General features: G+C 45.4%; 1 protein-coding gene across 10 annotated transcripts in view; it reads right to left on the bottom strand.

Moving 5' to 3' along the window:
- Nucleotides 1–21564, bottom strand: part of LOC308587016 (complement factor H-like) — a 93679-nt gene that overhangs the window by 54219 nt on the left and 17896 nt on the right. For 7 of the 10 annotated variants that reach the window (XM_081194301.1, XM_081194300.1, XM_081194304.1 and 4 more), the window contains exons 7-15: nucleotides 16522–16698; nucleotides 15322–15495; nucleotides 14188–14370; nucleotides 12932–13111; nucleotides 10306–10476; nucleotides 6902–7078; nucleotides 5049–5225; nucleotides 2371–2547; nucleotides 299–475 (exon numbers count right to left, since the gene is read on the bottom strand). In XM_081194301.1, the coding sequence (XP_081050427.1) occupies nucleotides 299–475; nucleotides 2371–2547; nucleotides 5049–5225; nucleotides 6902–7078; nucleotides 10306–10476; nucleotides 12932–13111; nucleotides 14188–14370; nucleotides 15322–15495; nucleotides 16522–16698 (1593 nt within the window). The remainder of the gene's footprint in view (nucleotides 1–298; nucleotides 476–2370; nucleotides 2548–5048; nucleotides 5226–6901; nucleotides 7079–10305; nucleotides 10477–12931; nucleotides 13112–14187; nucleotides 14371–15321; nucleotides 15496–16521; nucleotides 16699–21564) is intronic. The other 3 variants (XM_081194302.1, XM_081194306.1, XM_081194305.1) reach the window with 3 other exon arrangements.

Genomic DNA, 21564 nt, shown 5'->3' with positions numbered 1-21564 from the left:
TATTCCTCTCTTTTAGAATACAGTGGTACCTCTGGTCACAAACTTAATTCGTTCCGGTGGTCCATTCTTAACCTGAAACTGTTCTTAACCTGAGGTACCACTTTAGCTAATGGGGCCTCCCGCTGCTGCCACACTGCCACTGTCACCACCACGCAATTTCTCTTCTCATCCTGAGGAAAAGTTCAAAAACCCAAGGTACTACTTCTGGGTTAGCGGAGTCTGTAACCTGAAGTGTCTGTAACCCGAGATGTCTGTAACCCGAGGTACCACTGTATTTTTAAAATTGGACACCAAATACCTATGCATCTTGGTGGTTCTGTCCATTCTTTGTTCACACACTTTACTGTAAAATCTCCCAAAAGGCTGTATCCTTGGCGACAGCGATAGCGCACCTTCTCAAGTGGCAAGTACCTTTGCTTGAGAGCAGTCATAATCTGACCATTAGAAACCTGGGGTGGGGGAGGGCATGTTACATCTGAAATGAGAGATAAAACTTCAGTCCTTGAAAATGCATTCTATTCCCACAAAATAGCACCTACCAGTTTGTTCCAACATTCTGAGAGTGGACAACAGATGTCATAAGAGAGGATACTGTCCTAACTGTGAGAATTGCTGGTCTCCAACCCCCATCGAGGGTATAGGCTCCTATCTACCCAGCTGTAACCATAAACACATGGACTTAGGAAAGAGCCCTGTTTGACGCAGAGTAAACCTGCACTGGGGGAAGCTGAGAAAAGAGCACATGCTTGTGGGGTTGCAACCTCAAGCCTGCTATTTGCAACCCCAGTGCTGTCATTCTTAGCTATAAAAGTTAGAGGTCAAAAGTGTGTGCTTTCTGTTATGTATTCAGTGGTCTGTGTTTACCTGAGCTTGAGTCTGGACTAAGAATTCGGAGCCCCTATGTTCTGATTCGATACATGATATCCAATCACAGAATATTTCAGGATTTAGGCCTCTGCCATTGGCCCTTAAACTCTGAGTCATAATTCACAGCTTGGAAGTTTAGGCAGCCAATCACGTTGGGAGTGGGAGTGGCCCAGGCCTTCAGAAATGTACGTAAGCAGTTCCTTTGCCCCTGTTGTCCAGTTCTGTTAGTTCAATAAAGGTTCTTGTTGTTATCACTGTGTCTTGCCTCGTGGGAAACCACCTACACAATTTTTGTAAATGAGTCCAGGAAGAAAAGTCCCTGAAAATGGCAGCTGTATTGGGTCATTTAAGGGTAAGTCAAGGTGCATATGGCAACTCTTCTTCCCTGCTGCCTGGAACACAAAAAGCACTGAGGTCCACCTAGATCAATTTTATCTGTGTCAGGGATCTTGTGGCGCTCCAGATGTTGTTGGACTACATCTCCCATCATCCCCAGCCAGCAAGGTTGATGGTCAGAGATGATGGGAAGTGCAACAACATCTGGGGGCCACAGGTTCCCCATCCCTGGTCCATATGGACTGGTAGAAGCTCTACAGGAGTTCAGGCAGTGGTTTGTCCTAGCCTCCACCTGGAGATGCCAGGGATTGAACGTGGTGTATTGTGCATACAAAACCCGTCTTCGATCCCTGCTAGTATATTACAATATTGAAATTCTCCTATACAATTCAAGTCTTCTTTGAGCCCAAATGCACAGTCTGAGAGGCAGTTTCCATGCTCTATTGCTGCCCTTCCCCATCTGAGGCTGACTAGAAAGAGGCATGTCTTAACACTGGGATACCATTTTTTCATGCAGTATTTCCCAGTGCAGAGGCAAAATTGCCAGCCTTCAGAGGAGGGCACATGGAAAACAGGGACTCACACAGGTGGATAATTCTCCTTGTTAGGACTTTAAAAATAAACTTCTTTGGCTGTAACAGTAAAGCATGCCTCCAGTTTTAACTCAAAAATAAAATATCTGCCTTGGCCACCAGGCATTTTGTAATCTCTTTCCAGCTTCTTCCACTTCCTTTTTCACATTTATATTTGGCACACAGAAGGAAGATCAGGAACCCAGTATACCTGAAGGAGCATCTCCACACCCATCGTTCTGCTCGGACACTGAGGTCCAGCTCTGAGGGCCTTGTGGCAATTCCCTCACAGCGAGATGTGATGTTACAGGGAACCAGGCAGAGGGCCTTCTCAGTCGTGGCACCTGCCCTGTGGAATGCCCTCCCATCAGATGTCAAGGAAATAAACAGCTATCTGAGATTTAGAAAGCATCTGAAGACAGCCTTGTTTAGGGAAGTTTTTAAGGATTGATGCTTTTATTTTGTTTTTAGATATCTTGTAAGCCGCCCAGAGTAGCTGGGGAAATCCAGCCAGATAGGTGAAGTATAAATAATAAAAAATATCATCATCATCATCATCATCATCATCATCATCACCTGCAATGCCAGGTCTTACCTACACATGTTGGTGGTTCTGACCACTCTTTATTTTGACATGTTACATTAGGCGATCCAGAGATTTCAAAACCTTCATGGCACTCATAATGCACCTCGTCGTCAGGCAGATAGACCTCTGCTGTCCCCGCCACAATGTCAGCACTGGCAACTGCAGGGGGCTCTCCGCAGATTGCATCTACATGGGGAGAGGAAACCAACAAATAAGCTTTTCCTCCACAAATTGTGCTTTCTGCATGATAGATACCCATCATTCTTCTTAAAAAATGAATGCCAGAACCTAATGTGAACAAACACAAAGATAAGAGTGCAAGAGCTTAATGCAAGCAAACCTTGCTTACAGACAGGGTCACCAACTTCTCAAAAACATTGCAGGGGCCCCATGCAACGCCCTGTTGTCACAGGTGCAACATCACACAGAGCTGGGCAGTGGAGCCAAATGAGGCTGCAGCACGACCACAGCAGCAGGTGGACCCCGTCCTCCCCAGCCAGCTGCCGTGCAAGGGAAAGAGGTAAAGGGACACCTGACCGTTAGGTCCAGTCGCAGACGACTCTGGGGTTGCGGTGCTCATCTCGCTTTACTGGCTGAGGGAGCTGGCATACAGCTTCCAGGTCATGTGGCCAGCATGACTAAGCTGCTTCTGGTGAACCAGAGCAGTGCACAGAAACACCGTTTACCTTCCCGCCAGAGCAGTACCTTTTTATCTACTTGCACTTTGACGTGCTTTCAGACTGCTAGGTTGGCAGGAGCAGGGACCGAGCAATAGGAGCTCACCCCATCACGGGGATTCGAACCGCTGACCTTCCAATCAGCAAGCCCTAGGCTCAGTGGTTTAACCCACAGAGCCACCTGCATCCCTGTGCAAGGGAAAGAAGTCACCCCAAAATGTCTCGGCCCGTAGGAGTTGGTGCCTATGTTTACAGATCATGGTTAAGGAGGACCAAGCTTACCTGCAATCCTGCTGTCCAATGCTTAACTAAAGCCAAACATTGGTTTAACTACCACATCTGCATGCAAAGACCAACCGTGGGTCCAACAGTTAAGAAGGCAGTTTCTGCAAATGCTGTGAGCGGCTCACCAACTAGGTAGCCCATCTAGGAGAAGGAAAGCTCTGATCCTGAATCTTCACTGCCTTGTGGGATATCTTTAGGAGAAGGGAAGTAAACTCTACACAAATCCAGAGCAGAGTCCCTAAAACAGTTGGATGGCACCTTGTACACCTCATTCCAGCAACTGCTACAGCCAAGCTGGTGCCAAATGTATTGCACTGCTTTCCTTTGAATCACATCAGCAAAGCTGAGGGGGGGGGGTCTTCTTGTCTGGGCAGCCCAGGAAAAATGAGAAGCTGGAAGAACTGAAATTGACAGATCCATCCATTCCTCAGACAGATAGTTATTTTAACCCAAGGCCATTTAGTTTAAGTACAGTGGTACCTCAGGTTACAGACGCTTCAGGTTACACACGCTTCAGGTTACAGACGCCACTAACCCAGAAATAGTGCTTCAGGTTAAGAACTTTGCTTCAGGATAAGAACAGAAATTGGGCTCCGGCGGTGTGGCAGCAGCAGGAGGCCCCATTAGCTAAAGTGGTGCTTCAGGTTAAGAACAGTTTCAGGTTAAGAACAGACCTCCGGAATGAATTAAGTACTTAACCTGAGGTACCACTGTATCTCTAAGATACTTGATTTGTTCTGCTATAATATAGGCCCAGTTAAGCTCTATGTCACATAGATTTCAGTGGGAAGAATAACTACATTCTCAAACTCGGCTGGATGTTGCCACTGCCCTTTAATTGAATTGTATTAGGCAATATTATTTCTTCAGGGCAGAGTTTAAATTTGACAAAGGGACATCTACAATTATGAACCTGGGATTCAGCACTAAATTCCTAAATATAACCATCAGAAAACCAATTTACAATGTGTATCACTTAGTCTACATCAGGGGTGGGGAAGTTTAAGCCTGGGGACAGGATTTAAATGCAGCCAGCCTCTGAGGCCCTACAATCTAATGGTGGGGCAAAAATGCCCCACTCCACAATAAAGAATAAATGTTGCCCCAACCACCCATTCCATTCATCCAAACATACCAAGCATCCATTCCATTCATCCATGCATGCAATGTCATGATCCCCACTTCCCAATTCCTTCATAAAACAAATTGGAAATTAATATTGGCAGAGTGGGGATCTACATTCCTCTCTGCAATGCTTTGAGGTTGGAGATGGGAGATGGAGGAGGAGTCAGGATGTTGCCCTCTGGGGAATGATGGAAGGTTGGAGTAATCACTGCTGTTTGCCCTCTCTGTTTGTGAGGCATGGGAGGGAAGCAAAGAAGGAGCTGTTGCCCCCACCATCACTTGCAACAGTATTAACACCACCAGAGAGGATTTCTCACAAATACCCATTCATTGCTGAATTGGAGCAAACAGCAATCCACAGAAAAGCTCTCAGATAAGGAGCTTTAAAGCTTGGAGCTCTGCCTAGAAAGTGCAGGAGGAAAGGTCAGTGTGGGTGAGCCCAGATTATTGCCTGATCAATACAGTGGTACCTTGATTTAAGAAGAGCTTAGTTTATGAACAAATTGGAAATAGAATGCTGCAAACCCGGAAGTAGGTGTTTTGGTTTCCCAGAAGCAAACTACCTTTAGAATTGTTACCCAGGCAAAACATGCAACATACATTCACAGGTTGAAGCTTCCGACCATTTTCCTTTGTGGCATGTAATATTCCGTGGTCCTTCTGTAGCATAACCTGGCGCACAGTTGAAAGGTAATTGGTCCCCAGACTCATAGCGATTTTTTATTAATCCTTCATATGCAGCATCAGTGAGACTGGGGGGCTCCCCACACGACTTTTCTGAGAAGATAATACAAATGAAAATATGATTCCCAAAAAATGTCACCACACCTATGTCTGGATTTCCCTACTAAAATACAGTGGTGCCTCGCAAGACGAAAAGAATCCGTTCTGTGATTCTCTTCGTCTAGCGGTTTTTTTGTCTTGCGAAGCAAGCCCATTGACGGATTAGCGGATTAGCGCTATTAGCGGCTTTTAGCGGTTTATCGGCTTATCGGATCAGCTGATAAGCGGCTTAGCGGCTTAGAAAAGGGGGGGGGAGGAAAAAAACCCAGCAGGAACTCGCAAGACATTGTCGTCTTGCGAAGCAAGCCCATAGGAGATTCCTTTTGCGAAGCACCTCCAAAATGGAAAACTCTTTCGTCTAGCGAGTTTTTCGTCTTGTGAGGCATTCGTCTTGCGGGGCACCACTGTACTGAACAAAGCTGCATTTCAAAGGCTGAAGGGAGTTGTGTGTTGTTGGTTGTTCCCCCCCCCCAAGAGTGAGATATGAAGACAGGCAGAAAGTGGGGAGAGGGATCAGTAATCAGAGAAATTCACAATGGGTTAAATGTTGAAGAACATAAATATTACCGGGAAAGAAAACAGATGGTTTAGTAATTTAATATGTCTGCTATGGCCAATCCACAGAATTTAGATACATGTTTAAGTCTGGCCAGGTCCTTAGTCCAGAGGTTTTCAAACTTTTATACCACCTTCCTAATTGCCTGCTCTCAAGAAATCCTAAATATTGAGGGATTCTGGAGTCACAACCTAAAGCACATTCTCAGTTTAAGCAGGACAGTGGCTATACCCAGTGCTTTTTTTCCCTGGGGTACGCATACTCCTAAACATTTTGTGAATCTTTGTACTTTTATCCATTTACTGTATTTATTTTCCCCAATCTGAACTATAAAATGGTGATTTTCTTGAGTCAAAATGAGAGTACCCCTAAACATTTTCTTAGAAAATAAGCACTGGCTGTATCTGTTGAGTTTTGCCACTGCCCCATATAATCTTACAGTGCAGCCCATAATACACATTATGCCTTTTGCTGCTGTGCATTACAGGGGAAAATCAGTAAATGTGGATCAGGTTCTATCAATCAAGTTTTCTTTCACAGACGCTTGTCTGTTCTGACTAGGGATGGTAAGCCAGTAGACTAGCTTCTCACTGAGAAGCCCCTGAAAAGTTTCTGAAACATTCAAGTGCTGCCCAAAACCAAAAGCAAGGTCATGGTTGAAATATTAAAGCAACAAAATGTTAGACTGCAAGTTGAATTACCCTCAATTCTGCAAGAGGGAGAATATTTCAAAACTCTGAATGTTTGCTGGTTGGCAGGACACTTCAAGTGAGGCAGTGTCACAATTTCTATAGGTTTGGCAAAATGTCTTCCATGCATACTCTTGATCGAACAAGACTGAAGTCTCATTGAAAGCTCTTCATTGGCTATATAGTTACCCCTCCACTTTTGAATGGAAGCTGAGGTCCAGCTCTGAGGTTCTAGGAAATAAACAACTATCTGACTTTTAGAAGACATCTGAAGGCAGCTCTGTTTAGGGAAGTTTTTAATGTTTAATGTTTTATCGTGTTTTTAATATTCCATTGAGAGCCGCCCAGAGTGGCTGGGGAAACACAGCCAGATGGGTGGAGTGTAAATAATAAATTATTATTATATCATAAGCATATTTTCTTACCTCTGCAAGTTGGCGGTGGGGACCACTCCCTATTTTCGCATGTTGAAGTACTTGATTCGCCAAGTTCAAAACCTTCATGGCAATGATACTCCACACTTTCACCAGAAAAATACTTTCTCTGGGATCTATTATTTACCTCACCATGGGCAATTGCAGGGGGATCTCCACATCTTGAATCTGGAAAGGGAGTTATATAACATGCAGTCTTCATGAATACAATTAAATGGCATAAAAACATTTCCAGAGTGTTTTATATGCAGAACTGCTCCCACCTTTTTCATCTGGTAGAAAGTTTCAGAGGCAGCCAATTCAAAGTCAGTTTGAGTGTGGAGGTCCCCAAGCCACCCCTCAAAATAATTCACAAATCACACATAATTTTTGTTTAAGGTTTTTGGCATAATTTTGGCCACAACTTTATTAAAATGCATAATCTGTGAGTGGTTGCTTAGGCATTGGTTATGACTATCTGTCCCCCTGCCTGGGACAGAACTGACTTTCCGAACTCCCTCGGAAGCCAGTGAAGGGAAAACAATATTGGGGATCCGTTGAGCTGAGCGACAATCCCTCACTGCTCACCCAACCAGCTCCCCAAGGCTTGCCGGCCCTGGTCCCATTTCAGGGATTGGACCAAATCGTGGTAAGCCCCAGGATTCCTTTAATGGAATTCCCTTCCACACCACCATTGGAGGGGCAGGCCCAGCCTATTCTGACCCCTCCTGCACCATTTTTTATAACCAATGCCTAACCGCAACTTTACAAGTTGTGACGAATTGCTAAGTAGTAGGCAAAAACCAAATGGCACCAGCCAATCAGCCAAATGGACAAAATTCCTACTAGGCCCCTGCCCCAACGGCAGACGACCCCATGACAGGCATAGCAAGGTCAACCGGAAATCAGGGCGGGCGGGCGGGTGATCCGATGCACTCAGCGAAAGAGAATGCAAAAGCTGAGTGCCCCAATATTTAAAGCCTTTGGTCCAACCCACCAACTTGCTACATGCAATTCGCCCCAGGAACCTGGTCATCCAATCGTTGCTTCAGGCAATCACCATTTAACCTGCCTGGCAACAGAGAGTTGGCCTGGCAGACCCCACCGCAACACATGCTCTCATTTTAGGGAGAATACACTTTACAAAGTGAGGCAGGGAAGAAAGAAATTTGGAGGCTTATAGTATTCCTTTGATATCTGTTATTTTATTAATATGTGCACTGCAGATGGGAGAGTTGTTAGGTACCTAGACACCCTAAGTAGGTTTACCAGTAAGTTTTTTCCAGTTAAGTGAGTCAGTGGGGGTTATTCTCATAAAAATGTGCTTATGATTTCTGCTACACTTTCCATTCCGTAGTTCAGGGGTTGTCAACCTGGTCTCTACCGCCCACTATTGGGCATTTCAGGATTCTAGGTGGGCGGTAGGGGGTTCTACGGCACAAACTGAATCCTCCTCCCATTGAGCACTGGTTGGCTTTAAGGGAATTTTACCATCAAGAAAGATGCATTAGTGGGCAGTAGGTATAAAAAGGTTAACTACTTCTGCCTTAATTATTTCAAACCATAGCGGCAGGTCGTAAGACTACTTAGCTCAGTACTATGAATAGTATCTTTCATGGAATGCAAGATTTTATCTTCTCCTTTTATGCCCAATTATAGGTTGCCAATGAAATATGTGGGGTGCAATGCCATTGTCTTGAAAGTTGGAGAATGGAGGAGTTATTTGCAGCCAAGCGGTCTTCTTCAGGCATTCAAGTTCTGTATGCAAAATGAAGGCATGTGTAAAGAGGAGGATGGCAACTCCCTCCTTCCTCTATGCATGTTCACTGAATGCCTGAACAAAGTTTGTCCGCCCAAAACGGCTTCAGCCCAGTATACCTGAAGGACTGTCTCAACCCCACTGAGGTCCTCTTCCAAGAGCCTTCTGGTGGTTCCCTCACTGCGAGAAGTGAGATTACAGGGAACCAGGCAGAAGGCCTTCTCGGTAGTGGCGTTCGGACTATGGAAGGCCCTCCCATCAGATGTCAAGGAAATAAATAGCTATCTGATTTTTAGAAGACATCTGAAGGCAGCCCTGTTTAGGGAAGTTTTTAATGTTTGATATTTTATCGTGTTTTTAATATTCTCTTGGAAGTTGCCTAGAGTGGCTAGGGAAACCCAGCCAGATGGGCATGGTAAAAACAAGAAAATTATTATTTTTTTATTTTTTTATTATTATTATTCTGCCTGGGTATGCAAAGAAGAGTAGGATATACAGTCAATCAATCAATCAATCAATCAGATCACATCATATATTTTGCTTCATCAGCTGTGTAGGGGACAACAGGGGAAGAGTGTAAGACAATTGGTTGCTCCTTATGGCATCAGCTGCCATTCGTGTTACATCTAATTCCTGCCATTCTATTGCAGCGGCTCCCAAACTTATTGGAGAGAAATTCACCATGGAGCACTATCTCCACCCTTATACCAAAGAAACATATTTATTTATTTCCCTTTCCAATCTCTTCTCGGAGGACTTGGAGATGCTTTGTGGAGCACCGAGTGCTCCATGGAGCAGAGTTTGGGAACCACTGATCTATTGAATAAGCATCTTTATTACCTCACGAGTGCATTACTATTTATTAAAAAAGGTAAAGGACCCCTAGATGGGTTGCGGCGCTCATCTCGCTTTCAGGCCAAGGGAGCTAGTGTTTGCCCACAGACAGCTTTCCGGGTCATGTGGCCAGCATGATTAAACCACTTCTGGCACAATGGAACACCGTGACAGAAACCAGAGTGCACGGAAACGCCGTTTACCTTCCTGCCACAGCAGTACCTATTTATCTACTTGCACTGGCATGCTTTTGAACTGCTAGGTTGGCAGGAGCTGGGCAGAGCAACAGGAGCTTACCCCATTGCAGCAAGCCCAAGAGGCTCAGTGGTTTAGACCACAGCAACACCCACATTCTTGGTTTGAAGGTTTGAATCCCCATTATTAAATAAGAACCTGATGGGTCAATGGCCCTTCTAGGCCAGCGTTTTGTTCTTCAAGTGGGCAGCAAATGTCTGTTGGAGACCTACAAGCCTGATCTGAGTGTAAGAACAATCTCCCTTCCTGTGATTTGCAGCAACTGGTATACGCAAAGCAGAGGCATCAATGGCCTTCTCCATGAATTTCCCAGTCCTCTTTTCAAGCCATCTAACTTGGTGGCTATCAATGTCTTCTCTATGAGTAGGTTCCAAAGTTTAACTGTGTCCTTAGAATAATTTGAGAGAGGAATTGCCATTTTGAGGCCACATTGTCATTTATATTTTCTAGTTTCTTTTCATTTTTAAAAAGTTATGCTTCTTTAGATTATAAATCACCCACCACCACCCTCAATTCTCTGACTTCTTGAAAACAAAAAAGGAAAATATGAAAGGAAGATCATACTAACCTAAACAGCGTGGTGGGGTTTGCCACTTTCCATTGTCACATTTTATTTTTTGTGGCCCTTGAAGAAAGAAGTTCTCCTGACACCTGAAGCTTATCTCCTCACCACTCTTATAGTTTCTCGTATCAGTTATGTCAATGGCATTGGGAAGCTGAGGTGGTGGTGGACAGAATGCTTTAATAAAGAAATAAAAGTCCATTAGAATTCAATGATATAAAGTTATGCAAGGAAACTATGGAAAGTGAGCGTCTAGTCAAACCTCCTTATCCCTTGAATGGATTCAGTGTTGCAATGAGTTAGTTGCATTGGTCTTGAACCAAAGAGCTGCCTGGTAAAACCTGCAAAAGAAGCAGAACTTCTCCAGTTTAGTTCCATTGAGATCCCCATGTTGCCTCATCAGGCTCTCCAAAACTCAGTGCAGGTGAGGTGTCTGTCTACAGAAGTGTGGAGAGTTGCTGCCGCTCCTGAAATTTATATTTGCATGCTACCCTTCCTCTATTGCAGTGTTTTAAGCTGCGTATGGTTCAGTTCAGCTTTGCATGCTTCTTGTGGTGCATGAGAACATACCGAAAAGGTTCTTGCTTGCAACCTAAATCTGACATGCGAACTCAACCCAGATTTTACTATTATAAAGCTACCGGAAGGTCACTCTTGAGAAAGTAGCAAGATATGCCACCCAATCCAGTTTTATGTGTTTCTGAATCCTGGGCACCACAGTTAAGTTGACCTCCAGGGATGGTGCTCTCAGACAGGGATGCAGAAGGGAAAATGTACCCTGTGCCTCTGTTTGCAAGAACCAACAGCCTGTAGTGACTGCTTTGCAAGCTGCTAATTCTGTCCTTGGGTCAAATGATGGCCTTTCCCATGTGACAGCAATGCTTCTGCTCCTGAAGTGGATAAACTAATATCCTGATCTCACACCAGCCGAGTACATAAGGCATGCAGAATTCATGCAATCTTAAATGTGATCTTTCCAAAGGAGCTGAGTCTAGCCTACCCAGGAAGGCACTCCTGAACAGGTCTGTCCCACTCTTGCTTCCAGTGGCCACATCTGTCACTCAAGTTGAGAAACCATGCATTTGTATATAGCATGCAAAAATGTGCCTATGCATTCTGGCTCAGGTGACCATTTTCCATTAACACATTTTGTTTTATGTTGATTGGAACCACAGATGTAGGTTACAACGTTGTTGTGCATAAACTCTTTCTCCAGAGAAGCATATGGTACAAACTCGGCATTCTGTGGACGTCTACATTTTGCTGCAACATCTAACAATTCAAATATTGTTCAAGTAAAGTTTTGTTAGCAAATCACAATCAAATGGAGTTAATCAACTAGAAAATCTCACTGGTATTTTTCATGCACATCTATTTTCCAATACGCCTTTCAGTCTTTATTGCAGTCAATCCTTGCAGCAATTCTGGAGGAGAAACCATAATTATTGCCATTTTTTATAGGGCAGCAGAGGTGAAGAAGTAGTAACAGACTTGATTAAGACCACAAAGTATGTCTGTGGCAGAGGTCTCCTGGCAGTAGGTCTAATTTCCTGTCCAATGGATCACAAGCATATAATTGCTTATGTTAATAAATGGCAATTAAATATGAAAAGTATATAAATATGAGTGGCATTTATTTGTAATGGTATAGCTTGACACTCAGCTCTATTTCTCCTTTACATCTCCAGGTGAGGCAGTGGAAGTGTTGGACCAGTGTCTTGCCTTGGTAATGGACTGGATGAGAACCAACAAACTGAAGCTCAATCCAGATAAGACTGAGCTACTGTTAGTGGGTGGTTTCCTAGACCAGATAGGTGGGAGGTCGCCTGCTCTTGATGGGGTTACACTTCCTCTGAAGGAGCAGGGTCATAGCTTGGGGATACTCCTGGATCCTTTGCTGTCGCTCGAGGCTCAGGTAGCCCAGAGTGCCTTCCATCAGCTTCGGCTGGTGGCCCAGCTACTCCCCTATCTGGACAGGGATAGCCTAACTACTCTTGTTTATGCTCTGGTAACCTCAAGGTTAGATTACGGCAATGCGTTATATGTAGGGCTGCCTCTGAAGATGGTTTGGAAACATCGGCTGGTCAGAATTCAGTGGCCAGGCTGGAGCAAGGCTGTTTGAGCATATTACACAGATCCTGGTTCAACTGCACTGGCTACCAATTAGTTTCCGGGCTCAATTCAAAGTACTGGTTTTGACCTATAAAGCCTTAAACGGCTCAGGACCACAATACCTCAAGGACCGCCTCTTCCCCTATGAACCCACCTAAGATCATCTTCCGAGGCCCTCCTTTATGTACCTCCTCCTCGAGAGGTCCAGAGGGTGACAACACGACAATGGGCCTTCTCTGCAGTGGCTCCCTGTCTGTGGAATGCTCTCCCCAGGGAAGTTTGCCTGGCGCCTTAATGATACACTGTTAAGGCGCCAGGCAAACACGTTCCTTTTTAACCAGGCCTTTCGTTGATCTGATTTACCCTTCTGGTTTTTTTTGGGGGGGGGGCTATTGGCTTGTTGTTTCTGTTTTTATTATGTATTTTGTGGTTTTATATATTGATTTTATTCTGCGAACCGCCCTGAGACTCCTGGGTGTAGGGTGATATATAAATTCAATAAACAATAATAATAGCTTACCAACACATAATGGTAACTCCCACTGCCCATGCAGACACACAGCTTCTTTAGTTCCAACAATGAAGAAACCTCCATTACATTCATATGCCACAGTTTCGCCATGCAGATATCTATCTGAGTCAACCCTGACAGGGCGTCCATTTCTAATATTTGGAGGTACTTCACAAGCTCTGGGTTCCTCTGTTGAAAACAGAAGGAAATGATGTGAAACAAAATATGAGTTCTGAATTTTCTTAAAACGATAATCTCAGCCCCTAGGTGTTTTGGCTGCTCATTCTCTTCAGCCTCTCCTACACGCCAGATAAAAAATGCCAAGGGCAGCTTGTCAGGACTGGTCGCTGTCCTCTTCAGATCACCACACAAACGCTTCTTGTTCTTTTATAAAACTTTTTATTGCGTATTAACAAAACAATCTTATAAACGGTTCTTAACGATTATTCCTCAGAGTCACTTCTTTCAGATACCTTCTGAGCTCTGCTTCTCCATGACCAGCCACTCTCAAAATGGCGAAGGCGCCCTTCCCTTCGCTTTCCCGCTCATTTTTCTAACCTCCTGGCTAGAGCTGGCTTGTATCTCCCCTCCTCTGAATCTGAGCTAGAACTGAACCCTTGCCTTTCCTGGGAACAGTCCCTCCCTGTTGTTCCTCTCGCTCTCTTCTATTAGATTCACTGCTCTCCTTCCCCCCTTGGGAATGATTTCTCCCTCTGAGAAACTGGAAACTTCTAACTCTTCCCTGACACAGCTCTTCATTTTTCAGCTCATCAGTATATATTGCAGAAGTAGAATGAAGAGGCAGACTTTGATATTATTATGGCTGGTATGATTTTAACTTCATTCTTAATAACTGAACATTGATTTGTTGTTATTTTTCTCTGTTCCATTTTGATCTTATTTCCAGTCCCAAGCATTGGAAACTTAAGGCTGGAATTTAGAAATGGATTCTTTTATACCGCATTTGGGAGCTTTAGTTTAAACATAGCATTTCAATGATAAAGCAAAGCATGAAGACACTTAAGATGGTCTGGTTCTGCTTCATATGGAGACATCAAATGTTACGCTCCACTTTCCCTTCGGCAGACCTTTTTCTTCTCCTGCAGCTTGGGAAACTTCTGGGACAGAAAATTCCAGCATGTAAATAGAAAACAAATCCTAGTGGAATATATGCACATGGTGGACTTTGCTGAGTTAACAAAAACAGTTTTATCTGCACATAGCATTTGCCCTGTGAACATGCCTTAGTTGCACCTGTAATTTACCTTTGCAGAGTGGTAAAGATGTCCACTGTCCATCCAAACACTCAATCAACTTTGATCCAGTCATTGTAAATCCAAAATTACACTTGTATTCCACCTTTTCTCCATGTTCATATCCTTCCTGAAGGTCACCGCTAATACTGCCATCCAAAATGCTGGGGGGTGGCTGACAAGGATCGACTTGTGCTGGAAGTAAGAGAGCATCACTTCAGTCTTGTATCTGTTAACTCAAAATAAGTCTAGACAGCACACCCTTCCACATAGAATTTTCATAATTATGAAATGATGTTGGATGCGCTGAGTTCCAGCCAGTTGTGTGGAATGGATGGTGTCATTTACGTGGGAAAGACTCAAATGATCAACACTACTCATGTAGCTCCTAGTTTCACCCATTACCAATAACTGCGTAGAGGAAGCCAGGGGGAAATGGTTGTCATGTTGCTGAATGAACCCCCCCCCCCACAGCTACAAATAGGTAGGGATGCTCACACAGGGCCATTCTAGGGTTACTCCTGCTTTACATAATTTTGCTTATGGTAGCAAGGAATGTAACCCCTGCATATGATGAAATTTACCTGTATCAAATGGAACTATATAACGGAGTATATTGCATGTATAACATACCATATTTTCCCATATAATTTTGTGTTTCATTTCATTTCAGGCATTTTCTTTCTCTTTCAAAACTCTGCAATGCAGAGACAGCTTGGACATAACTGGCTGGTTGATGCAATAGGCAGTGCAATGTGAGCAAATCTCAATCAGGTTGGAACCAGCAAATTTCCTACATAAATCTGTTAAAAGCACATTCTTCCTCCATTGCTATATATGGAGCTGCCTTTATTTATATGTAATCCAAACTCCAGCAGCTAATTTGCTCACCCCATATTCGAACCCCCGACCTTCCAATTAGCAAGCCCAAGAGGCTTAGTGGTTGAGACCACAGCGCCATCGACATCACCTCCTTCCCATACTCCACTGACCACACAACACTAAACAAAATGTATATATGTATACACTAGCCAGTGAAATCTTCCCCAGTAAGACTTGGGAGAAACATTATTTAAAAAGGCTGCCAAGAAATTTTTAAGCACACTGATATTTACTTTTTGTATAAGCTATGAAAAAAATGCATACCTTTACATGTTGGGGGCTGTGGAGACCATCCAAAATGATAACACTGGGCAGAGTCAGGCCCAACTCTTTTGTAGTTTCCGTGGCAGGAAAATTTCACCACGTCTCTGTGCTGATATTGGTTCTTTCTAGGGTCAAGTAGCCCATTCTCCAGAAGGAAACCATCACAATGTATTGCTAAAGGAAATGTTGAGCAAAGCAGATTGAATATAATTAAGTGCATTTCAAAACAAACATGCCTCAAATTAAACTGCTGAGCAAAATGTTTGCAAATTTTCATCAAACTTATTGCAGGCTTGCATAACCTCTGACCCCCTGGGAGTGGAGACCAATAAATCTTTAACAAGACAGCATGCCATGTTTCTCAGCTATTGGGTGAGTCCACCTTCCTCATACCTTCAAAATTTACGTGCCTGAAAATCTCTCTAGAAGAAGTCAAATTCTATTTTCTCACAACAACAACAACAACTGGCACACTCAGGTGAGTTGCTGGTGCTACTCTTAATCTAGAAGATGGTGTGAAATCTTTGAACAACCTGAGCTTGGATATATTCCATTAACTTTTTGCTTTCCTGTTGTTTTTTCTTCATTCTTTACATTCCAGGTGAAAGATTCTTATCAGTCTGCCTGGATGGAGGAACCACTGCAAAAAGGTGCTTCAGTTGGGGTATTTTATTCTCAGATGTTTTCTCTGAACTCTGAGCAAGCCAAACACATTGTTAAACACAGAGCAAGTTGCCTGACTCCTATATGTAGCAATTTCATCTACAGAATCAGATTGCTAAAAATCCAGCTTCACATCTTACTTTATTACATCCGAGATGAGTACATATATTCTTACTGATCACTATTAATTAGATCACAGATGTATGCCAACTTGAGGTATTTTAGTTATGTAAAATCATTAGGAATCACTGGGAGAAAATTACTTGAAGAAAATAAAGGATATTGCTGGTTATAGCAATATCTGAAGAGAAACCAGAGTATTGCTGGTTATGACATACTAGATAATCCTAAAGTGTATATCTAGGATAATTGGAGGCCTTGCTTCTGAAAGATTATAAACTAGTGGCCTGTGTATGTAACCACATAGGAAACATCAGTGAAACAAACCTTGTTTGATTGACAAAGGCTGTGTTATATAATTATATCAAGGCTGTGTTATGTAATTATATAATTAAACAACGGTATTTTATAACTTACGTAGACATTCAGGATTTGGACTCCATCCATTCTCTGTGCATACTGCATGGTCACTTGTGGCCTTTTTAATGGTTTCAAACCCATCTTTACATTTGAAGTGAAGTATTTCTTCAAACAAGAAAACCGATTGACTTGTGTAAAATATTTCATTATTTTGAGTTGGCACTTGGCATGTCTCTGAGGAAATAAAGAATGAATTTTGTTTATGATCAGTTTTATAGTATCAGTTTACATGCTCTAAAATCTGGCTACTTCAGACGCCATGAGCATACGTGTGAAATTAAGATATTTTTTTTGCCCCAATATGCATCACTTTACAGTTGTTTAAATTGAATTGCCTTTGCCATTCTACCACCAATTCACTCAATTTGGAGAGTCCCATTTGGAGCTCTTCACGGTCTCTCTTTGTTACAGTGACCATGAACAATTTAGTATCACCAGCTTCCTTGGCCATTTCACTGCTCACCTCTAACTCTAGATTGTCTATGGGCTAGTTAAAAGGAACAGGTCCCATTACTGATTCTTAGGGACTTCACTTTCTGAATCCCTTCATTCAGAGAACTGTCCATTTCTTCCTTCCTGCTGGTTAACCAATTCCTGGTTCATAAAGGAACTTCACCTCTTATTTCATGACTGCCAAGCTTATTTAGGAGTCTTTGGTGAGATACCTTGTCAAAAGCTTTTTCAAAGTCCAAGGCGTCAACCAGATCACCACCATTCATATGTGCCTGCTAACACACTCAAAGAACTCTACTAGGTGGGTGAGACAGGATTTGCCCTTACAGCAGCCAGGCTGTTTCTACATCAGCAAGATTTCTTTCTCTATATGGTTGGTTATTTTATTTTTCACAATACTTTCCACAAATTTCCCCAGAACAACCATTAAGCAAGCAGAATAGAAATTAAGCAACTGTAACCTCGTACCTACGGGACCGCCTCTCCTGGTATGCCCCGCAGAGGACCTTAAGGTCCACAGATAGCAACACTTTGGAGGTCCCAAGCCTCTAGGTGCTTAGATTGGTCTCAACTAAGGCCAGGGCCTTTTCAGTACTGGCCCCGACTTGGTGGAACGCTCTCTCACAAGAGACTAGGGCCCTGTGGGACTTGACATCTTTCTGCAGGGCCTGCAAGACAGAGCTGTTCCCCTTGGCTTTTAGTTTGGACTCAGTCTGAACCTTATGTTTCCCTCCCATTCTGCTTTTGATTTATGGGCTACTATTAAAACGAGGCTGCATTTTAAATTGTATTTTAACCTGTATTTTAATAAACTGGTTTTTGTTTGTTTGTTTGTCCCCCCCCCCCAATTATGTTTTATTGTAATTTTATTGATGTTAGCCACCCTGGGCCCAGCTCTGGCCGGGGAGGACGGGGTATAAATACAAATTATTATTATTATTATTATTATTATTATTATTATTATTATTACTACTACTACTACTACTACTACTTCCATGCTCTCTCTGGATCCCATTTTAAAAACTGGAGATACATTAGCTAATTTCCAGACCTCATTATGAAGGCTAATCTGAGGGACAAGTTACATTTTGTAGCTAAATGGACAGCAATTTCACATTTGAGTTCCTTGACTACTCTAAGATGGATTTGCCAGTTTGCATTTCATCAGTGAGGCCCAGAACTTTGTCTCTCATCAATTGATTGGCAAGAAAACAACTTCTTGTTGTTAGTTTGAGTCTCCTGCTGTTATGTAGCTCAGGTTTCAGAGAGACTTTAAGGTTCATTCCACAGCCTGTCAGAAGTCCCACCCTTTGAGTACAAATATTAAACAAGTTCTTCCAGGCTCAGCTCCATCTACCACATGCTTTGCAAGTACCCAGGCTGCTTGTGATTGCTTCACCCAGTGAAGAGGAGACGTTCAGAAGAGATAGGTGCTGCAAAGGCCTCTTTCCTCTGCTACTCATTACAAATCCCCTGCGTGAGTGCCTGAGGGCCCTGCTCCTGCCACTCTCCACCTGGCCCATGGTGAGGCCTGACAGGCCTCACAAGGAGTGCTTGCTGAGGGCCCTGCTCCTGCCACTCTCCACCTGGCCCATGGTGAGGCCTGACAGGCCTCACAAGGACTGCTTGCTGAGGGCCCTGCTCCTGCCACTCTCCACCTGGCCCATGGTGAAGCCTGACAGGCCTCACAAGGACTGCTTGCTGAGGGCCCTGCTCCTGCCACTCTCCACCTGGCCCAGGGCAGGGCCTGAAGCCTCACAAGGACTGCTTGCTGCCCAGGAGGACTCCCCTGTGTGAATGCCTGAGGGCCCTGCTCCTGCCACTCTCCACCTGGCCCAGGGCGGGGCCTCGCTCTGGTTGCATGCTCTGGTTATCTCCCGCTTGGACTACTGCAATGCGCTCTACGTGGGGCTACCTTTGAAGGTGACCCCGAAACTACAACTAATCCAGAACACGGCAGCCAGACTGGTGACTGGGAGCGGCCGCCGAGACCACATAACACTGGTCTTGAAAGACCTACATTGGCTCCCAGTACGTTTCCGAGCACAATTCAAAGTGTTGGTGCTGACCTTTAAAGCCCTAAACGGCCTCGGTCCAGAATATCTGAAGGAGCGTCTCCACCCCCATCATTCTACCCGGACACTGAGGTCCAGCGCCAAGGGCCTTCTGGCGGTTCCCTCACTGCGAGAAGCCAAGTTACAGGGAACCAGGCAGAGGGCCTTCTCGGTAGTGGCACCCGCCCTGTGGAACGCCCTCCCACCAGATGTCAAAGAGAACAACAACTACCAGACTTTTAGAAGACATCTGAAGGCACCCCTGTTTAGGGAAGCTTTTAATGTTTGATGTATTACAGTATTTTAATATTATTTTGGAAACCGCCCAGAGTGGTATAAATAATAATTTATTATTATTATTGTCAGAGCTGCTTGAAGATCCTAGCTCACAGAGGATCACGCTAGCCAGCGATCATTAAGTAAAAGTCTTTATTGAATTGCAGTTTCCATTCTCACGCTGCTGCGCGCAACTCTACGTCTAGTAGCTAGATCGGCGAAGCTCCGTCTGAGTCTCCGCCCCTTGTGCACCAACTTAATATCCTAGCCCTGCTCCACCTTTTCCGCCTGACTGTCCTCCTCTGGGTCCCTCTACCCCCCGGGGTTTCTTCCTTCCTGGATTCTTCTGACGCTGACCCGGACCCTCCTGCCTCCTTGCGCCGGGCTTTAGGACCTGGTTCCCTTTCCGGGCTGCTTACTGCGCCGCCTTCCTCTGCATTTGAACTTGGCGCGCGCGCCCAACCTTCCACTTTCCTCTTAACCGTTTCTTCGCTCCCCGATGGAGGTGTGGCCACTCCTGACTCATGCCCTCCCTCCTGTGGTGAGCTGCCAGCGCTTGCCCCCTGGCTCCCTTCTTCTTCCCTGCTCCCTGGCGGTGACGCTGGTCCCGATTTCCAACTGCTCTCCCCTGAGTCCCCTCTGGCTCTATCTTCCTGGGGTGCCCCCCTAGACTCCCCCCTTGCCCTGGCCACTGGTGCTCCTTTCTGTGAATCCTCTGATTCACTGGAAAGACTAGGAGATCTCGGGTCGTCGTCATCACTCATCTTTTCTTCTGCCTCCTCCCCTTCGCTCTCTGTTTCCTCCCTTGGCCTTGCCTCTGCTCCTAAATCCCTGACATCCATCCCCCCCTCGAAGCCCCCCATTCCCCCCTCCCCTCCTTCCGGTGCTGGAGCTGGGTGCTGCTGTTGCAAAGGGACGAACGTCGGATATCGTTCGCTTCCCGTGGCGGGCCTCCATCTGAAGTCTCGCGGGTCTTCCTCCCTGCTCTCGTCGACGACGGTCACCTCCGCTTCCATCTCTGTGCCGCCGTGCTCGAAACCAGGGTCGTCCCCGAAAACGTCCATGTCCGTTTCTCCCTCACTTCCTCCTGGCGGCGTTGCTCGTCCTGGGCCTTCCAGCCACCTTCTGCGGAACTGCTCCTCTGGTCTATCGTCCCACCAATACGAGGGTTCTGATGCAGATCCCGAGGGTGACCCCTCCGGGGAACGGACGTCTTGTGTCGGGTCCTCTTCCGAGTCGAACCCCCGGAAAGTGCTGGCCGAAAGCGTGGGCGTGAAAAGCCAGTCGTCGAAAAAGTCTGCTGGCATAGGTCTATGTGGGAAGAGGGCATGAAACTCGTCTTTGAGTAGAGGTTCGTCCAAGGCGTAGCCCGGCACCCAGCTGTTCGCACTGGCCGGGGTGCCCTCCTTGGCGAGAAAGTATTCTACCCCCTCTTCCCCCCATCTGGAGTCCAAAATCTCCGTGACTTCGTTGATGCACTCCTTCTGTGCCACTCCTGCGTGCCCTGTTCTGTCTCTGACCGGACTCGGCGCCGTTCCGGGTTCCTGGAACCTGTGCGGTGCCTTGTAGGGAGTGAGCACCGATCTGTGGAACACCGGATGCATTCTGGAACCCTCCGGAAGTGCCAGTCTGAAAGCTACCGGGTTGACCTGCTCTTCGACTTGGTAGGGCCCCAGTTGTTTATGCCCTAGTTTCTTCTTGGCCAACGACCTGGCCGGCACTGCGTGGGCTGCTAACCAGACCCAGTCTCCCACGTGGAGCTCTTCGCCAACCCTTCTGTGTCTGTCCGCTTGTACCTTGTATGCGTGTTTGGCCAGCTCCAGGTGGCGCCTCAGCTGATCGTGGACTTCCTGCAGCTCCGACGCGAACGCATCTGCCGTCTGCGGCTCCCCCTCCCCCATTCTTTCCAGTCCCGGGAAGGTTCTGGGGTGCCTCCCGTTGTTGGCGAAGAACGGCGTGACCCCCGTGGACACGTGCTTCGTGTTGTTGTAGGCGAACTCGGCAAGCGGCAGGTAATCCACCCACGTCGCAGGCTGTTGATTCGCATAGCATCTCAGGTACTGCTGCATGATGGCATTGACCCGCTCCGCTTGCCCGTTGGTCTGCGGGTGTCTCGCCGACGCCAGGTTGATCTTGACGTTCAGGAAGCCCATCAGCTTCTGCCAGAAATTCGAGATGAACTGCCGCCCGCGGTCGGACAGAATAGACCGTGGCAGACCGTGAACCTTGAACACGTGGTCTATGAACAGTTTGGCGG

Source organism: Podarcis bocagei (assembly GCF_964188305.1).
Source record: "Podarcis bocagei genome assembly, chromosome: 5".
NCBI classification, from domain to species: Eukaryota; Metazoa; Chordata; class Lepidosauria; order Squamata; family Lacertidae; genus Podarcis; species Podarcis bocagei.
Note: the sequence above shows the minus strand (reverse complement) of the source record. Positions and strands in the feature narration are given on the sequence as shown.